This window comes from Colossoma macropomum, unplaced genomic scaffold, assembly GCF_904425465.1.
Source record: "Colossoma macropomum unplaced genomic scaffold, Colossoma_macropomum, whole genome shotgun sequence".
NCBI classification, from domain to species: Eukaryota; Metazoa; Chordata; class Actinopteri; order Characiformes; family Serrasalmidae; genus Colossoma; species Colossoma macropomum.
The window spans coordinates 23,553,325-23,577,329 of NW_023494800.1; the positions used below are offsets into that span (position 1 = coordinate 23,553,325).

Below are 24,005 nucleotides of genomic sequence, written 5' to 3' on the forward strand. Positions count from 1 at the left end.
AAGAAAACAGCGAATCGTCGACATTTTGAACGGTTCAGGCGGATCCGCTTCCATGTGTGGTGCAAAACAAACCTACAATGAAGTAAGTGGCCGTTCATTTAACGGGCTTTAATATTAAACAGAAGTTACATCTCCATGTATTTGGCCTACCGTGGATGGACGTTTCGGAGGAGAACAGCTACCGTTCTCAGCACTTCTCCCTCCAGACGCTGACTTGGCTGACCAGGCTAATGTTTATTAGCTAGCTAGCTTAGCCACCGAGATGAGCTCTGAGCTCCTCAGGCGTTAGTTTGAGTTTAAGTTATTGTTAAGGCTTATCTGGACAGGGTTCAGGAACTGAGGAGAGAACAGAGAATGACGGTTGCTCGGACTGGGACTGACACCTCCTGCTCAGCCACAGACAGAATATAGTCAGTCAGGATAGTAAAGATGGGCTGAATCCTCAGTGTCGATGTAACTCGGGTTACTTTATCATCTCCACCAGCGTCCTGGTCGCTCTGCTGCTTTGGTCTTGCTGATTCGCAGGAAGGCCAGTCAGAGCCGGTGTTTTGTCCTCAACGTGATCTAAATTGAATTTGCTATCTGGCTACTCTCTTAAAATATGGTTAAACGGGTTCTGGTCAGAACCATTTCATACTTAAATGGCTCTTTGCATCGAGAAATAGTTCTTCAGATTGATGGAGAATGTGCTGTATAAGGTTCTATATATCACCAAAAAGGGTTTTTCTACCTAAGTTGACCTCGTAAGGAGAACCCTTTTGGGTGCCATGTAAAACTCTTTTCAAAAAGGTTCTATATAGAACCATCTACAGCACATTCTTAAGAACTGTTTCAGGATGCAAAGAACCCTTTAATCATGTGAAGTGTTCTTTGAGTTTTTTATAGAACCATTTTCTTTACTAAAGAACTCTTGAAGAACCATATTGTTTTAGGAAACTTAACATCATAACAACAGAAGAACCCTTTTCAGTGCTATATAGAACCATATATAACTCATTCTATCTGAAGAACCATTTCATCATGGAAAGAATAACAAGCAGGAATTGGTTCTAAATAGAAGCATTCCCTTTACTAAAGAACCCTTGAAGAACCATTTTTAAAGAGTGTATTATGGTGATTAGCAACAGATTTCCTGTTGGAAGTGACAGTAAAAATGGAAATCAAATGTTCAAAGTTAAACGACAGGTTTGAGCTGTTGTGTGAAAATCACCCTCACTGTTTGTGTTTTCTTTCGACAGTCCACTCACCAAAGTGAAGCTCATCAATGAACTGAACGAAAGAGAGGCTGATCTTGGAATTAAAGACTCGGTCTCGTGGCATTCTGAGTACAAAGACAGTGCCTGGGTTTTCGTTGGTGAGGGGAACGATAGACATTTAAAAATATATTGCATTATAGTGCACAACAGTACAGCTGAGTAACTTAGATTTTATGAGCTCCTGCTCAGGCAGTCGCTTAGTGAAGTACGCTATATGTCCAAAAGTATCTAGACATGCCTTCTAACTAGTGTCCAGGTTCCCAGTCCTGGCCCTGGAGTGCAGCCTGTCCGGCATAATAGTGTTTTATTCTACTGTAACACACCCACTGTATCATCTCCATAGAAAAGCACTGGCAATAGAATGGGACACTGTGAATGAATACAATCCATCAATGCAGTGCAAGTCCTCACAGCAGGGTTCTAACATGTAAAGCCTTCCCAGACGAATAGAGGCTGTTACTGCAAACTCCTTATTAATACCCTGATTTCAGAAGAAACGCTGGATGAGCAGGTGTCTGCAAACTTTTGGATAAATAGCGTACGTCATATCTTGAATATGGATCTGCTGGCAGACAGTTTGTGTTCCGTCAGATGATGGCGACATTTGCATGGTTCCTCTGTGTGTTTGTTCCTATCAACAGTGAAATGACCTCAGAAAATCCTTGGAAAATGTGGTTAAGGAAAGCTGTGTTAAAGATTTGTTACCTTTTTTTTGTCTGATAGTAAAAAACCTAGGCCTACAATTTTGTCACTGCTTTCTGACTACATTTTCTAGCCCTTCAACACTTTTGCCTATTAACACAACCCCTAAAATGTAATTTAAGTGTTTTTGACTGATAGAAACAAGATTTCCTGACTTTATTGTACAACCTGCAGGTGGACTTCCATATGAGCTGACAGAGGGAGACATCATCTGTGTTTTCTCTCAGTAGGTCCAGTTTGCTCTTTCTTTTGCACTCTCTGTCTCTCATCTCCAAGCAAATAAACTTATTCAGTACTCATTTTTTGGTAATTAAATAATTTATTCCTTTCCGTTAGGTATGGAGAGGTTGTCAACGTGAACTTGGTGCGAGATAAGAAGACAGGAAAATCAAAAGGTTTCTGCTTCCTTTGCTATGAGGATCAGAGGAGCACCATCCTGGCAGTGGATAACTTTAATGGCATCAAGGTAAAAATCTTCACTGCTCTGTAAACCAGTAGTAATAAAGGTATGATACCGCATTTTAGCTACGTTTCAACAACAGGAACAACAGGAAGCATGTAGAACACCCACAAAAATTGTATAATGGATATTTTTCTACTAAAACAGGACTGTCGTTACTGCTTTATGGCAATTTGTAAATATTGACCTGTATAGTCAGAAAGTGATAGGACAGATACATTATATGTCTCAAAGATATCTAGATGCCACTTCTAATTAGTGAATTCAGCTACTTTAAGGTGCACCTATTGCTGACACAAGAACTTAGATTCTCTTTTGTTCAAAGTTTATGTTCGGTGCTTCTACAGATTAAGGGTCGGACCATACGAGTGGATCATGTGGCAAATTACCGTCCCCCCAAAGATTCAGAAGACATTGATGAAGTCACCAAACAGTTGCGTGAGGAAGGCTGCGCCCCCAAAATGCCCTCTGCATCATCATCTGAGTCAGAGTCTGAGGAAGAGTATGTTCTCCCTATGAAGAAACCAAAAAAGGGTAAACTATACTTGTACATTCATAAGCAGTATATTCCACAGAATCTCACCATTTGCAGTGACTAGCTGATGGTTTGTCTTTAACAGTAAGCGCTCTCTCTCTATATCAGATAAAAAAGAAAAGAAGAAAAAGAAGAAGGAGAAAAAAGAGAAGAAGAAGGCATCGAAGGAGGAGAGGCGTGAGGCACAGGACAAGTCTCCCTCGACTCTCCCCATGAGAGTAAAGAAAGAGAGAGAGGATGAGGGCTATGAGAAGTACGCCCTGAAGGGGGCGCCGGAGTCCAGAGGGGAGCAAGCAGGACAAGAGACGAGGAGTGCACGAGACAGACTGGAGGAAATGGACAGAGCCAGAGATGAGCATGGTAACGACAGGAGAGGAGGGAGAGAGAGAGACCGAGATGATGAAAGGAAAACAGACAAGAGCAGAGAGGAGGGGAGATACAAAGAAGACCAACATTCACGAGAAAATAGAGAGAGGGAGAGAGACAGAGAGAGAAACAGGGGCAGAGAAGGTGATAAGGAAAGAGAAAGGGGTAGGGAGAATGAAAGAGAAAGGGAGCGGGTCAGGGAGAGAGATAGGGGTAGGGAGAATGAAAGAGAGAGGGAGTGGGGAAGAGAGAGTGAAAGAGAAAGAGAGAGGGAGTGGGGAAGAGAGAGTGAAAGAGAAAGAGAGAGGGATAGGGACAGGCAAAGAGAGAGAAACGGAGGTAGGGAGACTGAAAGAGAACGAGAGAGGGACAGAGAGAGAGGGAGAGACCGAGATAGAGAAAGAGAGAAAGGGAGGGATCGGGAAAGAGACAGAGATGCTGACCGAGGGTCGACAAAACACAGAGACCAGAGTCGAGACAGAGAATACAGGCGAAGCTGAAACCTGGACTGCAACTTCAACTTCCACACAATCCACCCGCCAGACGTTCAGTGTGAGATTACTTATCTCTGTGTGAGACAGATGTTATTTTTTTGTTTGTGGTAGATCTTGTAAATAAACGTTTCAAATTAGTAGCACATGCTGGAGTCGTTTGACATAAATATTTTATTTGACTTTTAAAGTGATACAAAGAACAAAATAGATTCATGGATAGTACAACAGAATTGTCTCAAAAACATAAGTGGTGCTGTTAGAAAAAAAAATCATATATAACTTTAACTTTGTCAAATAATTAAATGACATTAAACTGATGGTATTTTTTTAAAAAAAAAGAAAATACACAAGACCAAACAGATGATGTGCACATTACCATCTTGTACCCGTTCAACAGGAATTCAATAGCATTCTCCATCGCTAATATTACAATCAAATAATCTCTATCGCCACATTAACATAGTTAACCATTTAGGAAGCAAAACTACACAGATACACTGAATAAATTAACATTTACCAACCGAGGAAAGGAAGGAGCGTTGAGCTGCCATTGGCTAAGAACGCGGCGCCTAACCAGTGACAGTCCAAATTGCAGAACATGAAGGAAAAAGAAGGAGCACTAAACGCTGATAGTTGGCATTTGGAGAGCTAATGTTTACCTGGTTAACGTCATCTAGTCTAGCTCCTAAATTACGAAAGGACATGCCACTGTCCTTTCTATTTAGGAATCAGGGAAGGGCAAGGGTGATCTGATATTAGCTCTCCACAGGTGAAGAGTGTGAGTGGGTTCATCATGCAAAGTGTTCTGTCTTAGTACTTACAGAACTTCCACAGAGTATTTAAAGCTGCTAAGCTTTTCTGACAGTTACTAGCTGTTGAACCCAATGAATATAAACTTGATTAGACAGAAAGCTAGAGATGGAGTAGGCATTTTCAGAAATCTCTAATGTGATTATTTAACACTTTGGGCTGGTTTCCCAGAAATGGATTAAACCAATCTTAGATTAAATTGTAGTGCCAATGATGAATCACCACTGGATATTCTTCTTTCATCTGAGGGAAACTGGCCCTATGTGTTACTGAAAACTAAGAGCAGTCACAATATCAAATCTTTGGAAGTAGCAGACTGGTGTAATTCTATAAAACAGCTTTCTTTTCAATTTCCAGACGAATGAGTAAAGATACATGCCACCATGATCTAATCATGGAAAGAAGCATCAGAATTTGGTGAGACAGACCTTCTCCATGTAGGTCCCTATTTATCACATTTACAACTATTATAGTTCTTGGGGCTTTGAATAACAGTGAAAATGGTTTTACTTTGTAGATTTGACAGTACATACAACAACTATACATTAAATGAAAGATGAAAGGGTGGTAGAGATGACTGTGGAAGTTACTTCCCATTGTTAGGCCCCAAGGGCAGGCTTTTTGATACGAGGCAGAGCAGTAATAATAAGGTCACCCAACATTATACCTTTGAAAATCACCTGAAAAGGCAACCATTTCCAGACACAGAAGTTATTTTGGAATCGGCATGGAAACGCATCAAACAAATGTATTTTGCTACCCGTTTGGGGTTCGCCACTTGCTGAGCCATGTAAATCAGGCATATTTGCAGTCCATGGCTACAATTAAAGTTTTTCAATTCCACTAGCTTATTACTGGCAATCTAGCCGGTGAATATTGATGCCTTGATTGCAAACCGTGGCGTTCTCCCCAGCAGACCACCTGCTCCCGTCATCAAAATGTATTTATTCAGTGCCTTGTCCAGTTCTATTAAGGGGTGTCTGGAATGTAGGGGGTTAGAAACAGATGGCTGGCAGTGTTGTGACAAGGTATGTGCAGGGATTCCAGAAAAGCAAACCCCAGACCAGAAAAAATATGTATTTATGAAAATAATAATAATATTAATAAAACCCTGCTGTTGGCCCAAACTGCCTGGAAAATTAAAGCAAATTAAACTGACTTATTTACCCACATTTTGTTTAATCAATGTGATCAACCACAAATTACTTGTTTTTCTATTGTTGATTCTGCATCACTTGTTTTATTCTCTATTGCACAAACATACAGCTTCCCCCGGTAAGTGGGGGACGTTGTTTCCTCTATAGAAAATAAGTGCTTGGCGCGCGCTCACAGGCTCGTGGTTAGCATGGAGGTGTTCCTCCCACTCAGTGTGCCTCTAGTCAGACAGACTTGTAGTCTTTGTACTGACTTCAAACTGACTAATGGCAGTGTTCCTGCTGAACATACTACAGCCTACATGATACCGTCTTTCAGAAGATTTGCCAGCTGGTGTTAAATTGCCTTGTTAACCTTTGACAATCGATGAGGATCAACCAGCTCGTTCAGTCTAATACATCTAATGTGTGTCAACCACTGTCGCTGTTCTTATTCAAGAGATAAATAGAGCATGGAAGTGAATTTCCAGATTTTGTATTCGTTGTGGGTGGTCACATACAACAAAAGGGAAACTTCCAAGCCGTTACATCATTTTGCTGGGTCTTCACCTGGCACCTTTGCCTGGAAGTGAGCTGTCTGTGTTCTGTTCTATTAAGCCAGGCCAACAGAGAAGGAGCATCCTGTTAACCTGTGGGTGCTCTGATTGATGTCTGACTCAATGACAGATTTATAAAGCGGTGGGAATCTTTAGGCACCCTTACAATTCGGATCTGTTTTTGATTCAGGGTGCCAAGATGCGATTTTAAAACCATTTTTGGATTCTCATTTTTTAATTTCTACAGCCTGCATTATGATTTTTTTCCTCATGTATCACAAGTAGCTTAAATGTAGAAGTGTGAAGGCCTGATTCACAAATTAACATGTTTAAACTAAAATCCAAAAAAATAAAAACCCTATATTTGATGTTTTTGTTCACAGGTTTATATTGTATCAGAAACTTTGGGTGCTGCTATAAAAACGCCACCCCAGCGCAACACACTAAGGTAACACACTAAAACAGATGTCCAAATATAAAGTAAATCATGGGACAATCCAGTCATTTGATATTTTTTTCTTTTATTTTCTTCATCATATAACTGTAAACATGCATATATAGCTGTGTTTACTGCAGCAACTTTATAAGACGGCTTTTTATCCAAAAGTACTGCTACACTGTTGCTAACATTCTTAGCACTTTTATGAGGTTTTCAATGTTACGTTAATACCAAGCTAATGCTGCTATAGCCATACCAAGATTGTTTTTTTTTTACACTAGGAGTTCTAGCCTAATTTTAGACATTTGAAACTTCTAACATTCAGGTAAATTCTTAATCGTAAATCTTAACTATGAATATTACTGGATTAGCCTATTAGCAATTTGCAAAAGTGGTTGTTAAACAATGCCACATTCTTGCACACAGTCATGTATAGTATGGATTCAGGCCTTTTACTTCATATACATAAAAAAACAGTTTAAGAGTGCATTTCCCTCCTCTTCCGAGCCAGGCTGTGCAAACGTATTCTACTTTAGAAAGTCTCTGGGGGCACCAAGTTTTACAATAGGGAAACAGCTGACTTAGACTTTGTCTTAATTGATTCAGAATCTTTCGAGAGAATCTAAGAATCAATTACTTTTCCCACCCCGAACTTTTATCAAGGTAATGATAAACTGTCACGGTATGTGTGTACATGCCTCTCTGTTTCATAGTTACTTATGCTTTATCTTTGCTGAAACACATAGCCTCATAGTTAATGCACTTTTTGGCACCCTTTATAAATGTGAACGAATGGAAAGAGGTGTGATTTAAAAAGATAGAGACTTCATAACCAGCAGTCATTTCATGTAATTTAGTGTCACTGTGGGGGTTTCCTGAATGCAGCACTGGCATCCAAAACATCACTTCCATGCTCTATTATCCCAAGTACTAATTAGCATATTTAGTTGCCATGACAACCAGATGATTAAAGCCACATTTTTTTTTTGTGAAGCAGACGCTAACTAGAGCGTGTATGATCTCACCAAATAACCCACATTTCCTTCAAGTTCTACACAAAAAGTATAAAATCCATCAACACAAAGACAAAAAAATAAACACAAGCTGATACATTTTCCTGGATTACAGATAAAACATTAGGGATTAACAATTACATATTTAAATTAATTAGAAGTATGACCAGAACAGAGTAACTTTGAGCTGAGGGAATTCTGGCTTATGTTAAATTGAAGACCACCAGGGTCCAGAAAAATCTGCACAGTCCACTTACAGACATGTCTGATGTCATCAGAGGTATTCGAGTAGAGAGTTAGGATTTCTAGGTTGTATTATGTGAATGATGCCGCTACTGTTGTGGAGCTCCCGGGGGCTTATGAAAGATGTCTCATGATCATGCGTCCCCATAATGCCACTATTTATGAACAAGTCTCTTATAATTCAGAGTCTTTTCAAGACACTAGCGGTTTGGATCGCGGTGACCTGATCTTCAGTAGGAGCCCTGTTGGGCTCTGAAAGGTTGGGTTTGTATACAAGTAAGGCGCTGTAGGTTGACTGAACCAGGGAGTTGCGGGGGGGGCGGGGATCTCCCAAATAACACAGAAATGCGGTTTAAAAGAGCTGGAGCACAAAACAAGCTAGACTAAATAACCCGCTAAAAGAGACACAACAAGAACACAGCAAATAGCAACAAAACTAGATCTGTGTGAATATTTACAAAGCGTGTCATCAGTTCTCTTTGATTACCTCAAATAGAAAAAGAGGGATTAAGTAAGAAACATACACAGGTAATCCTGAAACCCTGAACCAGTCCAATGCAGCGACTGCATCCAAGAGCAGTTAGCTAACAATCATTCATCATACCATGCAGGTTCATGTTGTTTACATGCAGTCATGAGTGACTGGACTACTGCCTTATAATCACAAAAGCCCAGAGTGGTGCTTGAGGACTATACTACCGCACAAAGGCAAACATGGGAACTGTAGTTTTGGTTAAAATTGAGATACTGACCAAAAATAGGTGTCTGAGGGAAACTGCAGCAACATATTTGGCTAGACAACAACAGAACCTTCAAGCTGTTTTCCTCCTTTTCATGGTTGGCATAGTTACTTGCCTTTGTAGGGCAGCATAGTCCCAAGAACATTCAAGTATCAAATTCAAACATACAGTATTTGAGGATATTTCTTTGAGTGATGTGGGAATAGATTATGGCTGACACAATCTGGATGTAGTTCTTTCATTTCATTAATGACCAAAACCCTGACTTCCGCATCTTAGGAAGGGTCTGCTCAGTGATAATCAAGAACTTAATATCTTTCTCAAAGGACTTCGTTCATACCACCTAGGGTTTCCATTTGTTTTGAAGATTATAGGACAGAAAGGACAAGTTGTCTAAGACAGATGAACAGGGAGGAAAAACATGATGGAGACGAAGTCATGTATTTGCCTGACAGACATGGTGGCCAGTCATGCAATCAACCTGCAAGTGAGTTTTATTTCCACCATGTACACCAATTCATTTCTGGGCACTGCATCATAAAAGTACATCTCAGACATGAACATCAGCATATTAGCATTTACATAGTCATGATTCCTTTGAAGCCAGTGCAATTTCATTTCACACGTATGCTGTGTGAGGCAGCTTTGACTGTGACTGCTTCAGGCCCTGACTCCACCCAAACTGTGCGTCTTTGAGGCCTGACTGATCAGTTGATCCACAATGCTTTGGAGGTTCCATCGGCTAGACCTTATTGTATGTTGGTTTGGCCGTGGCAGAGAGCATTCCAGTCTAGACAGAGCTATCTTCCATACTCAGGCTGGACTAGGCCAGAGAGCAGAGCGCATTGAGGTGGCTTCTAGGTCAATGCAAGAGAAAATTTCAGCTGTGCTTGTGCTAGTTGCCACATGCCAACAATATGCCATATTGTCCAGTCTCAAGATAGACCCTCTCATCCATTCAGGACACTAACCTAGAGGTCAGTCTCAGTGTGCCTTATTGGAGGGAATAAGTCTTGAACAGACATATATACACAAATGTATACATCTCCCACCTGTCATTCTTAGACCCTCCACTCTGGTGAGGAACTGCAGTCATCCAGGGCTTCAACCCCAAAGAAAACTGCCGCTCTCTTGGGCTTGGACTGCCACCTCAGCACATGGAGATGGTAACGTTGATGCCCAGGTTGCCGTTGTCAGCGAAAAGGTGGGCAATGGAGGTGTCAAAGACGAGACAGTCACTGTTCATGATTGCTGCGGCCACACCATCGTGTATGGACCGCGGCGTGGCTTCCCACGTGAGCCGTCGACGGTTGCCATTCAGCTCGAGGCGGTAGGCAAAGTTTTCGGCTTGCTTTCGGGTGCCTATGAGCAGAACAATAGCGAAGAACTGCTGGTGGCCCTCGTACTTCTCCTGCTTCTCCAGCACCAGCATGAAGTGATGCCCGAAGCAAGACTGCATCATGACCCAGTCCACGGCCCCTGGCAGGTTGATGTCTGTGGCCAGGAAGACGATGTCCTCTCCCTGCAGCGTGGTGATGGATTTGTGGGCATGCATGAGGTGAGGCATGACCGCCTCCAGAGAGCCCTGCCATTTGCAAGAGGCTCCTGGGCAGGGGCAGGTGTAAGGGCGGAACTCGCACACCTCCTCGTGCTCCGGCTTTTCACTGTGGTGCAGCGACAACAGGCAACCCGCTGAGGCATACTGCAGAGAGAGGGAGAGAAGACAGATGAGAACAAGAATGGCATGATTATATAAATGGGGGAAGACAGCAAGGGAAGAGAGACAGGAGAAGAAAAATAAATGGGACAAGAATGGTACAGTGGGTGTGAGGGAAAGAGGGCGATGGAGCAGATGGAGTAATTAATAGTAGTGCAGCAGACGGTAGTAGGTGGGATTGGAGCTGATGTGTGGGAAGAGCAGAGGCAGGGAGCGGGAGAACAAAAGAGGAACTAAAAAAGGCAGGGGAGGAGAGACTGGGAGATAAGGGATTTAGGGAGGGCAGGTGAAGGACATGACAACAAATGAGGCTCCGAGGGAACTGCAGAAAAAGATGAGTCCATAAATTAGTTACAGTGATCAGTATGTTCAAGTGTGCTATATCCTACCCCACACATACAACAGTCTCACTCATCAGAACTGGGTCATGAAAGGGCAGGACATACCAGCTCCCTATTCTCTAAGTGTGGGTGATGGAATGAATTGTTGGGGAGTATGAGTGGGATGGACCAGGTCAATCACTTGAAGATGAATTGCTAAGGTGCACAGCAGGGTTCTTTCTTTGATTATCAGTCAAGGAAGATCAGTGAAGGTCAAATTTGAATGTTTTCTCTGCTACTGCCTTTACTGGAAATGCAAACACTGCAAGTGCAAAGCCTGCAAAAGTCACCGAGCACACAGCAATCGACAATTACCATTCTCACGGGCCTACGGGATTGGACTTCAGCATCAACAAAGGGTGTAAATCCTGCAATAACCTGATAACCAGCTCTTTTCAAGGAATTCCATCAGCTTAGCAGAGCCTCCAAAAAGAGCTGCTGTTGTTCAAGTTATAGTGTTTGTAAGGGTTTGGCACACATTATTTGAAAATGTGAGTCCAATGGGAAAGCTGAAAAAAGAGGACAAAGAAGGTAGATGGGGCTAAGAAAAACAGGGTATTGAATAGAGGGGAAAGCAGGGAAGCACTAGACCGTTGGTCATTTTTAGAGGTCATTTTAAGAGTGATGGCCTTGTATAGTTGTTAGATACAATATGGTCTTCTGTTTTCCTGTATATTGTAGAGATGCAACAGAAAGAACTTGGCTTTGAGAGAAAAACTACGGTATAGATTTACTATAGAAGGAAGTGACATACAATATTTACACATTCTTTACAGAACAGCATTTGCTGTTACATATAATAATAATTTACTGAGAATTCAGACTGGTGAGAATTCAGACTGGCTGCCTGTTTCACCACAGAACCATACCCAGAAAAACATGTGGTCAACACTGAGCACTGAAGCAAGATGCTCTATATGTTGATGACCAAGGTATGGTGCGTTTTGGCCTGCTGAACCGCCCCTGAGGGCATGCTTCAATATCTGCCAAATTAATTATTAATCTGATTGACAGGCAGTGACTTCTGAGAAGAGAATGTGTGACTGACAGCCACTATCCAGCAGTGCAGGAGGTCCTAGAAGCGGCAACTGCTTCAAAATGGCACCATTTAGTGTCAAAGCCCATCGGTTAAGAAGCCGCTGGGGGACAAAAAGAACCATTCTATCACGTCTCACAGGTGACATGTTTGGTATTCCTAATTGACTTTCGTTTTCATTAGCACATGGCCCATGTCCAAATGCCCTCAAACGAATCTCTCTAATCCATTCAGATTTCTCGACTCGGCCTATCTGAGCCAAATGATTTGACCGTCAGAGGTGTAAAAGTCATTCTGGGAGCCGCGTCCTTCCCCCGTCAGCCGCTTATCCTCTTATCTTTCTTTTTAATGAGAGAAAGACAGGATTTTGTGCAGTAATCCTGCAGGCAGTTGGCTAGCGATAAAGCCCTCTCTCGTGCTCACTGGAGCTGAGGGAAACAGGAGGGGGTCTGAGATGGTACAGAGGAATTAGGTCCAGTATCAGAATGGAGTGCAAGAGGCACATCGCTCCCTGTGGAATGTAGTGTAAAAATGCATTGATGCATCATCTGAAGGTGGCAATTCAACTGCATGGCCATATGAAAATAAAACCATTTCTAAACCTGTCCTTGAGAAAGGTATTTGTAGTTTTCATCCAGCACCTAGTTTTGTTAAGTTAAATCTGATGGTGAAATTTAAAGGGTTTTTTTTTTTGCCAAAAAAACAATCAAATGGAAATCATGGACAGAGAGGGAGTTAATGCGACAAGATGGATGTCAATGTAAGAAGATTTTATTTTAATTCAAAATATGTTCTATTGAATGTAAACATAAAAGAGTAGTTAATGTTTCAAATGAAATGATGCCCAAAAAAGGGCAAAAGTCAGAGACCACCCTTTCATTTATTTAATTTCCAGTCAAACGTAAGTACTTGTTATTCATTTTTCAGCATCAGGAAAAAAGCAGAAAACATGTATTTAATAGAGAATTGCACAGAAGCCTCAACAACTACATATCATCACTACTGCACAAATAATTCCTCCAGTCACATTTGTGAAATATTAATACTTTTATTTTAGTGTAATCAAATCAAGCTGTGCTGAAATTAAATGAATTCACACTGTGCGAGAGAACTGGAACTGAAATGAAATGTTGTGAGTTTAGAGATTTACACCTGGTGTAATGTGAGTTCGAGGAGTGTGTGGGTGTGTGTGTGCGGAATCTGAACTCATGTTTTGGCCAAAGCCGCGGCCGTTCTGTTCCCCGCTGTGAACTTGTCGACCCTTCTGCACTGAAGAGGCCCTGGGGGCATCTGCGACTCTGCGTCTCAAGTCAATAACAACCCAACATGCAAACAGTCTTTACAAGAACCCAATTAAAAATAAATATAAAAATAATGAGCGGAAGCCCAACCACTAGACTAATCCTGCGACACACAAAAACAGAAAACAAAGATGCCACTGGCTGTAAATGTTCTCTCCCCTCCCCCTGAAATCTTTCTTCAGCTCTCTAATTTTAATTAAAACTTCTAATCTGACAGCGTCTGGGGCTCCAGAGGCCTGCTGACATAATAAGTGAAACGCGCCCTTTCTAGTGCACTCTTCTGAGTCTGTGCCAGGCTGGCCCTGTGGAGACACACAAAGCCCAGGCCGGGAGCTTGGCTGCTAAATTATTTATGCGCTTCCGCATTTAAGTTGCAAATCACTTCCCGCAAGTTCGGCCGACAAGGGGAGCTGCGACTGGAGGTCAAGCATGTTCCTAGACTTCCTCGCTAATCCATTCAAATATCTCACTTCAACGAAAGGCAATATTTAAAACGCAGCATATATTCTGTTAATGCAGAATGCTAAGAAGTGTTCTTAACTGAGTCAGTACTCCAGTCTTAACTGGGGAGAGCCTGCTCAGCTCAGTGTCTGACAATATGCACAAGAAATTAAAAGTTGGGAAGAGACAAGCCTCTATGATTAGGGTACAAACAGACAGATCAGGTCTGTTTTTGCCATCATTGCACTTCTGTATCCTTCTGTGGCACGACCTAGTAAAGCTTAAGAGAGAGAGGCTTAACTTTAACTATTCACCTTAAAACTCTACTGAAAAGTAGTTCACTTCCTTGAATTATTCATTTGAAAAACACAGCGTTCGTACCCTCAGCATTAACTTTTCTCTGGCATGCAGCTCCTGTGAGAATGTCTTGTGTACATTTTTGTAGTGTAGACTGTACAATATGAAATAAACACAAATCATGATATACACCTTGTTTGGCTTTCATTCATCATCAGGAACATTGCATACAGCAGCTTCGTGCTTTTTCCTTCTCAGTATTCTAGACCATTTGTTGTGTTCCACGGCATAAATCCCTGATAATAAGCTTGTGGTTTTTTCCAACATTCCGGCTTTTCCAGCATTCTGGCTTTTCACAATGAAGATAAACTGCAGCGGGCCTGGCTGTCAGTCTGTCTCTTCAGAAGAGACAGGAGAACCTCGAGTCGCCATCAAGTGTCAGTGAGGCATCAGCTGAAAAGAATGGCATGAGAAAATGTGTGCCGGTGAGTGAAAGCGTGTGTGTGGTGTGTGTGTGTGCGCGCGAGCTTTCAGGCCCCGTGAGACGGAGCCTGGAACAGTCGAGATGCCATCATTACTGTCGCCTCTCTTTTTCCCCTCTGCTGCTCCCTCAAGGACAGAGAACATGAGAAAAATGGAGAGACGCTCCCTGGAGTTTCATCGCGGATGCCGTGATCATAGCCGTTTCCGTGCAAGCAATGGTTCTATATGACTTCATCGTTGCTGGGAAATGGAGGTCATAATTAGAAGTGCGATAGCGGTCGGGAGGGGGTGGTTGGAGGGGGTTGGCTCATGGATTGCATGACCCAAAATAGGGCACCGTCCATCAGGCAACTGGAATCTGATTTCCCCCTAATCAGTCTCTGCAGTGAAAGTCTAGCCACTTTGGAATCAATAGCAATTCCGCTAAAAGTTTCTAAGCTGAAATGACTCCAGCGAAGGCCAGAGTAATTAGGTTAGAGTGGTCGGATGGCTGTGGAGATGGCATGGAATCACAGCCCAGTCTCTGAATTAATGTTATCTTCAGTTACATTTCATATTTTCTCATAGATGGTTTCAGAAGACACAGCACTCAACATAAGAATCTCTGATTTTTTAACTTGTGTAACAATAGACTTTCTTTCTTTACACTAAAATGACATACAAAGCTGCACTATGTAAGATCTGGTGTTACAAAAATGTTCTTCCATACATAGTGAAGCTTGAGGAAAAACCTTACTGGCAACAGTTAAATCCAAAAGCCACTAATTCAGGAAATACTTGGCCAAAAACCAAAACCAAGCTGACATTAAATTAAAAAAAGTTCACATAATATAAACATACCAAACTGATCACGGTGCATATGCTTCCATATGTGCCATAAAATGTCCTCACAACAGAGAACTGCCCGTCAGCCAAGTCAATGGATTCCTCTATTTTTTGTGATAGTCTGCATTTTGGCTTCGTCATTTGTGAATTATTTTGTCAGTTCAAACACGTCTTCTGATTTGCTGTATTCTGCATACTGAGCAGAATGTTGTTTTTTCAGGTGGTATCAAAGCTGTGGTAAAGAACTTAATTGTGCGTTGTATCCCCTCCTGATACTTGGCATGAACAGTGATTACAAATCGCTTGCCTAATGTCTCTTGTAAAAACCTTCATGCTGTTCCACGTGGATGACAATTTCACAGTTGATTTGCTGCTGTTTATAGAGTTTGAATGCATCTCTGCTGACCAGTGCAGGAAAGCGAAGAACAAACAGCATTTTTGAATCCCTGTTTCTCACAATTACCTTTACATGCATTTGTAAAGTCTTAGATTTTTTACAGGTCTATTTTACCTTTGTTTTCCGATTAAAATTTCCAGCTTTTTTCCTCTTTCAGCCATTCTTCACCCAAAAATTTTTGGTAGCCAAAATCCATTGGAGATATGGTCAAAAACCTTCCGTTATATCTTTCCATATCATATCATATATCGATATTGACAATTAAGATATCAGTATAGATAATTATTATATGTACTTCATATGTACATAATGCTCAATTAAGTAATTCACCTAAGAAAACAAAAGAAACCGGATTTAAGAAAACGAAATCAATTGCAGAAGGCAGTCTTCTTTTGCGATGTCGTTCCGAGACAAACTCACAGCACTTTCACAAAAAAAATAACTAACCAGTAGAGGTGGGCGATATTGCAGAAATAATATGATACTTCAAGACACAATCCACGATATGATGAGAAAAGTATATTGTGCCATAGTTTTTCAACGATAAATATTCTCATATTGGCTAGCCCTACTAACCAGCTAACTCTGCCAACTGTCATGCTGGTTTGTGCTGTTGCTGGAAAATGGCTAGACTTCTCTCTCCCCATGTAGCATGTAAAAGGTGTACAACACCACCTACCAGCTGTTCAGAGCTCAAGCCCTTGCTGCTACTACCTGATTGAGCAATCTATTAGCATGATCATTTTAGTAAAAATACCTAAAATTTGTACTACCTAAACTGAAAAAATGATTCATTTTGACAACTGTCGTTGATTAGGCCCAACATGTAGCCCTGATAAACCATTTATAGTCCCAAAAAACAAACACAAAACAAAAAAAATACACAAAGGTTCAGAACTTTACACACGGTGAACAACAACATTGCCTGAGAGTTGAAAACGTATGATGAAATCCTCTGAGGGACAAAGCTGCCTCAGGGACGTTACTCACCTTGCTCCCAGGCAGCGGTTTGGTGGGACACACGGGGCGGCTTGTGCTCGTGGCACACACCCCCCGCTGTCGAGGCCAACTGAGCAGGCAGCGCCACTGAGAGAGTTCCCTCAGGAGCGGGAGGCAGGAGGCTGGGCACAGCATCCCCTCACACTAACTCGGCACTGACTCCACACACTACTGTCAACCTCACAGAGAGCTCACACTGGTCTACTCTTCTTCAGATCTGCTTGCAATCAAATTCATAAACACTTTGGCAACAGTCATTTGAAAAAGCACCCAGTAAAGACTTGAACCTATATCTGTTCTCAAACACATGTGCCTGGAGAAGCTTGATGATGGAGAACCACAGGAGCTGCTGCTTTTCACAAAACCAATCGGAACACTGTGTTCTCACTCACTCTCTCTCTCTCTCTCTCTCTCTGTGTCTCTGGAGCAAAACAAAGCGTTACCACATGTGCGCAAGTGTTGGACAGGAGCGCACTGAGCAATTACTCCTCTCGTTTGGCTCCTTGTTTACGCTGCCTCTGACAAAGATGCATTGTGTCCTGCAAGAAGGAAGCCTGGAGAGGACATTTTTCTCCTCTACTGCCAAAACACCCGGCCACGCGGCCAGTCATTAAAGAGACACAGCCGCCTCGTCCACTCGCTCACTCTATCACGCAAACGGATGAGTCCGACACCAAAACAATCTTCCAGTTCAAATTAAGCACCACAGAAGCGCTGTCCTACACCAAGCCGATGACTACGACCCTTATAATAAACACTATTTATAAAGCGCCACACTTCACTGTTCAAGAAAGTCTTGTACATTAACCATTTCAAGCTGTACTGAAAACCACACTTCAATAACCTCTCTGCATTTCTATTCAACAGAACTGAATGCACTTCTAATCAGTATCAGTTAAGCACCTCTCAAAGCTTCATTCACCTTGATGAGCTTCTGAAAAATGCACCTAACGTCCTCAAGGAAGAGTCCCAAAATCCCTCATGAAAAAGCACACTGGTTGAAGGACAGCGAAAGCTTGTGGAGAGCAGCAGCCTCTGTCTGCACACAAGCGCCTTCCGACACAGCTGGCTGGCGACAGCAATCTCTGTAGAATAAACACACATTCACTCGTTCGTTCGCGCTCTCTCCCTCTGTCTCTCTCTCTCTGCCGCGCTCTGGAGGGTGACGACTCGGCAGAGCGGCGGAAAAACATTCCGGACTGCAGCACTGGCAGCTCTCTCGCACAAGATGGGAGGGGGGGGCGGGGGGGGAGGAGGAGGGCCATGTGTGTGTGTGTGTGTGTGTGTGTGTGTGTGTCAGCAAGTGGTGCTGCCCCCCCCCATTCCTCCCCTCTCGCTTTGCTGCAGCTGTGTGGGGACTCAAAGGCAGGACTTCACCAGCAGCCCTTTCATCTGTTTTATCTTTTTTTAAAAGGACTTTGAAGTGGCGCTAAAATATATGCATGCACATTTACAGTATGCGTGTCTTTGAGGAGAGAGAGGGAGGGTGTGTGTCCATCCATGTTGTCTTCGTGTAAACATTTCTTACTCTGAGCTGGTGTCTCTTCTAAACTGAGTCATAACCTGTGTCTGCAGAAATGACCTTCGCTGGGTTCATAATTAATCCCTAAGCACTATTCTCTACACTGTAAAATCAGGAGTGCTACACAGATCACTATGAAGACTATAACACTACATATAGAACAGATTTTTTGTAGTACTGTTTGTTCCCTAGCGCTACACAGGTTTTCTTCTCATTCTGTCTTTACTATGGTGATCAGCTGGAATTCAAAATCAAATTCAATTTTGCTTGTCAATATTCTAATATATTTGAATTTTCAATAAATCCTTTTCAAATAAAAGAGCATAACATTCATTTGCTAAGAAAATATAAACGATGCAAGTGCAGTAAATGGCAGATTTCCAAGTCAATGTTATGTCTACTAAATCTACAAAGGGGCACTTAATCATCAAGATGGTTGTCAAGTAATGTTCAGATGCCTGACGTGACTTTGAGAATTACTAATACATACAATCCCCACAAATGAGATATCGTGCTGTCTTTTTAAGGTAAGCATGAGCACACCGACAACAGTGAAAATGAACTGGTGAGAGAGGCTGCAGTAGATGTGCAGCAGCTATCTTATAAATATTATGTGATTAACATTACTACACTACAAGCATGCATGTTTGGAATACTGGCTTTTCAGAAACTCTGATCTGAAGCATCAGTGATCACTGATAATCTCATATGAGAATGTATTTCTGCTCATTATCATCATTCAGCTTATAAAATAAACCTACTGCTTCGTTCAGAATGACCGAGTTGCTAAAAACACAACATTTCTTGTGGAGTCCCACGAGGTTCAGTTATGGGGCCTTTGCTTTCCTCTTTGTAGATGTTACCTCTAAGTGATGTCATTAGGAAACTAATTAATTTTCATAGCTATGCTGATGACAAGCATTTATACATTTCCATTCCTCCTGAAAATCAAGACACTGTTGACAGACTTACTAGCTGTATGTCACATTTCTCAGTGAATGCCCTCACAAATACAAAAAGAGAGCTCATATCACCCCGTTTAGAAAAAACTGCACTGGCTACCTGTATCTAAGGCTCTAAATGACCAAGCACCCACTTATATCACAGAGCGTCGGTCTGTTTATGTTCCATGATCTTAGATCTGCAGATGTTGGCTTTCTGCAAACACCTTCCATAAAACACAGAAAACATGGAGAGGCCTGTTTCAGATATTATGCTTCTAAACTGTAGAACTCTATTCCACCTTTTATTAAACTGTCAAGCTCAGTGCTCACTTTTAAGAAACATCTGAAAATGTATCTCCAATTTAGTGTTTAATTAAAATGTAACATCTCTTTCAGTATTTATCTTTTTATCTGTCATTGCTTCATATGATTTTAATTTTATACTCATAATGTCTTCTATTACTGTTAAGCTTTATCACCTGTCTGTAAAGCACTTTGAGCTGCCAATGGTATGAAAAGTGCTCTATAAATAGATATTATCATTGTTATCATCATCCCCATGAAATTTTAATGTGCATTTTTTCCACTGAATTTGATGAATATCTGATTGAATGTTAACTGAATATTCAAATTGTATTTTTTACAGCCCAATTCGTTACATTTCAACATAAACAAAATGTTAACAGTCCATTGCAATGTTGTCATTGTAGTGCTGTATGAGCCAATTTGCAATCTTCTTTAAAAACCTTCTTGCGCATAAATTTCAAACCAAGCAACGCTATTATGGCTATGCAGTATGGGTATTCTGTTCCAACTGGGGTACAACACTTGAACACTAACTATTGCAATGAATTTTGGGATGTAAAGGCCATCACAGACTGAACAAAGTTTTAGTGCAAATTACTCGAATTCAAAGAATTCAAACATGTGTATAATTTTGATGTAGCGTCAGAATTTTTCACGTTTTTGTGCTGTTCATTCGCGTCGTGTTCGGTGTTCTATCGATTTCTACAATATTTCTTCATTATTAAATGGTTAAGATCAAATAAGATAGTCATTCACAATGGTCTGCAGTGTAATGTGGCAATCTAGAGAAATTTACAGAGAATTCTTCACATTGGTGGTGATAGGAACCAGACGTCTAAAGAGTTTAATGCTTCTAAAAGCTGCATTACATGATGGCATAAATATGCTGCATAATGTCTGATACATTATTTTGCAATGGTTTTGAGAAGATTATGGACAAAAATATATATTTTTTTTAAATCCTTTCATGCCCCACAAAGAAAACATAGTTTTTCACAAAAACATTACATCTAAAATTAAAAAGACACTTGTAGGTTCACTGGTGGTTTTGGATAGTAAATAAATTTTCTAATTTGCTTTGAAGCCATCAAAAATATCAGTTCCTATCAGCAGCACGTTAAAGAAATCTGAGTCAGTAAGTTTCTCTATAATGAATCATTTCACATGAAACTACCCTGAATGACTTTGCTTACATCTCAACGACTGAGTTATGCAGAATTTGAAGAATCCTTTGAGAGCGTACAGCATATTCTCCACCATATTCTCTACTATATTCTCTGTGTTTCAGACAGACTAATATGGTATAGTTTTGGACACAGTCCTCACCCCCCCCCCCCTTCTTCCTCCTAACTGGCCTTACTTTTCCTCTCTCCATGTGTCTCCTTATCCATCCCCGGCTTTAGAGAATTCCGCCATCATCTCCCATCTCTGTGCCTGCGGGCAAGCCAGACAGATCCAGTGTTCGCTGCCAGAGGTGCCTTTTACCTCACAGATGGACACAGTACCTCCTGCTGCATTCTAAACGCTTAGCCCCCCACACCCCCCACCCAGTCTCCATATAGACTTACATTCTTTGAATACACACTCACTCTCGCACAGATAAGCCTCATACCTCTTGGCTTCCCCGTGGTGGAAAAGGAAAGGCAGGCTATTTTTAGCAGCAGAGTGAGACTGGCAGCACAGTCAGGTAGTTACAATTAAAGGGGCTACATGGCACTTACACACCTCCACACTCTCTCTCACACACACAGTGTGGTGGGGGACACCTCAAGCCAGAGAGCCCATGTGTTCCAATTAGGACTCCATAATGAGAGATGAAGGATGCACTGGGGATGGAAATGGGGGGTGAGTAAGGGGGATGAAGTGGGGGTGGGGGCAAAGTGAGGTGCTCGACTCAAGGTCCGGAGAAGCAGGCAAATTTAATTAAGTGCTGATGCTTGTGGATTTATGGAGCACTATAGTGAGTGACCTGTGCTTCCAGCTCAAATTTAATGGCTCCAGCACATAGATCGAGACCGCTTATACTGCCATCCTGATTCAGCAGAACATAAGGACAATATGTGGGGCTTTTTAAAAGCAGGGAACATTTTATAGCAGGAGTAAACAAACCACTCAGACTATGCTTATGTTCCTTTAACCTCCTACTACTTTAAAGTCTAGGTACAAGTTATTCATTTTTAGTAGGATATTTCTGAGGACAGTAGATATAAAATAATCCACCTGGATAAGAAAAAGAAAAGCAACAACCACGCAAGACCTAGTAGAAAATCTAAATCTAGAAATCAAATAAAGACGCTGCTGGTGTTCTCAGAACAATGCACTGACCACCCCAGAGTCCAGACTTCAACATCATTGAATGTGTTTAGGATTATTTGGATTGTGAGAAACAGAAAATGCAACCAACTTCTAAGACTGAAATAGCTGTAATAAATAAAAGTTTTTCTAATAATGGCAGTATAAGCAGTCTCAATCTATGTGCTAGTGCCATTACATTTGAGCTGGAAGCATGCCTTGTCTGATCTACTACATCTGAGGTATGGGGAAAACTGTATATTTAATTTTTTGACAAACTAATGTTAAAAAAAAAAAATAAAAGGCTTTAAATTAAAAATCCACTTTAACATATCGCACTTTACAGACTCTTAGTCTCTAAAACACAAGCAATACATATTTATTCACAGAGCATTGGCACACACGTGACATGGCGCTATGGGGGCGATCAACACTTGAAAGCAAGCTAAAGCACAGACGTTATCATCTGGCTTCCAGTCTCTCCGACTTCTGCCTGCAACGCCCCCCAAAGACCTCATCAACAGAGCAGCCAGATGTCAATCACCCTACCACTCACTAGAAGATGGAGACAGGGATGGGATGGGACTGGCAGCCTGCCAACACACACACGCCCCTACCTAGAATGTTAAGTACACACACACACCAAGTAGTGACAATCATTTTCTTTCTCCTCCCTGTTCTCTTTCACTCTCATACACACCAAAGGCTGCGACTCTTACCACAGAAAGCAGCAGAATGTGTTGAGAGATGAAGCAGTTCAGTTGGAGCAGATTTTCAGGTTGAAAAAGAGTGAAAAGTAGTTGACAGGGGAGACCATCAGCAGACAGGACAGAATTAGAGATTCCTCATGCAAGACACTCCACTGGAGGAAAATCTGTACATCACCCACTCTTACATTCTGCCTCAAACCCTTTAGCCTACACTCTATTCATTATGCCATTTCATGTGGCTGGTGTGCCTGATTGGCTGAGAATGCAAAAACACTGTAAAAAGCAATATCTCAGTGATTCTACATTTCATCACAGGGTGCAGTCAAACGCTGGGTCTTCTAGACCAGGGATTTCAAACTCTAGCCACTAGATAGGGGGTCTTCTCCAAAGGGGGGAGGTTGAAAAAATGCAGGGGGAAAAAATCCAATTTTTGGATGAATTTTAAGTACTTATAATTTCTAACAATCTACCCAACCAAACAAAGAAAAAAATAAAAAGTGCTCTGCAGGTATGAATTTTAGCTAAATAACATTGGGCCTCATTCACCGATATCTTCCTAAGTTTTTTCTTAAATGTGTTTTTGAGCAAGGTCCCAAGAAAAAGTCTACACTAGATTCATGACGTGTTCTTAAACCACAGAACTATTCGCACCTTTGCGCTCTTGAGTGTGTGTAGATTCTGTTCTTACCTAAGAACAAATCCCAAATAAGAAAACATTGGTGAATGTCAGAATCATTGGGCAAACTGCGCAAGTGGGTTATAAGAAAAAAATTCTTCTTAAGAACAGTTGGTGAATGAAGCCCATTCATATTATTTGTAGTCGTGGCAGTAGTAGTAAAAAGAGTGTTAGAGTGTTTAATAAATATTTTAGAGTTCAATTAAAATCAATTAATCTTACATTTAACAGTAGAATTAAATGGGACTCTTGTTTTGTCAACACTTGTGTTCAGCTTGCATGACAGTGATATCACAAGCTGTTAATTCTGCCTTCTCAGTGGATTTGTCCGAGAATTCAATTTAATACTTAATTGACAGGTTGTAAGTACTGCTGTGTAATAAATTAATCCACGAACGCACATTAAACTAACCATCAGTTTAAATTATAATAATACGCATGTTATTCATGTTTCAATGGTTTCTCTTACACACAGTGCTCTATTTTTGCTTTTACCATCACAAGCATCAGCCTAAGCTGATTTTAGCTTGTTAGGTAATCAGCCACAGTGCCTGGTGGGCAACATAAATCTACCCGTCAGATGTAAATATTTTGCTGCAGAAAATGGGAAAAAAAAAATTAAAGCTGCATGATATAAGATTTTGGGATTTTGAGACCTCTGTGGTGAAAATGTGTAATTGCATGCAATGCGCAGAAGTTACATTCGGACCCCTTCCCCAAGTGTGCTGAAAGGGCATTCAAAGAGAACTCAGTCAAAAGTTGCTGAAGGACATGTTTTCTGAGAACATGAATTACCTACTGTCACGTAAACATAGAGCTGGACCTTCTTTTTGACCATGTATGTGTGAGGTTAATAAGTAAAGATGTATTACGTGGCCCCAAAATCGTCTGCGAAATTCGACCCGACACCACTGACTGAAGTTATTAATTC

At 41.3% G+C, this 24,005-nt stretch overlaps 2 protein-coding genes across 2 annotated transcripts in view; one reads left to right on the top strand and one right to left on the bottom strand.

Moving 5' to 3' along the window:
* rbmx2 (RNA binding motif protein X-linked 2) lies at positions 1–3,956 on the top strand. Its single transcript, XM_036587488.1, has 6 exons — positions 1–82; positions 1,239–1,354; positions 2,133–2,184; positions 2,295–2,424; positions 2,766–2,952; positions 3,062–3,956. Exons 1-6 carry the CDS (start codon positions 78–80, stop codon positions 3,817–3,819), a joined length of 1,248 nt encoding a protein of 415 aa, XP_036443381.1. The 5' UTR covers positions 1–77; the 3' UTR covers positions 3,820–3,956.
* Positions 3,957–3,969: 13 nt separating this feature from the next.
* Positions 3,970–24,005, bottom strand: part of siah2l (seven in absentia homolog 2 (Drosophila)-like) — a 34,629-nt gene continuing 14,593 nt past the window's right edge. Inside the window, exon 2 of the mRNA XM_036587489.1 lies at positions 3,970–10,450. Coding sequence (XP_036443382.1) covers positions 9,899–10,450 — 552 coding nt within the window. The 3' untranslated portion in view covers positions 3,970–9,898. The remainder of the gene's footprint in view (positions 10,451–24,005) is intronic.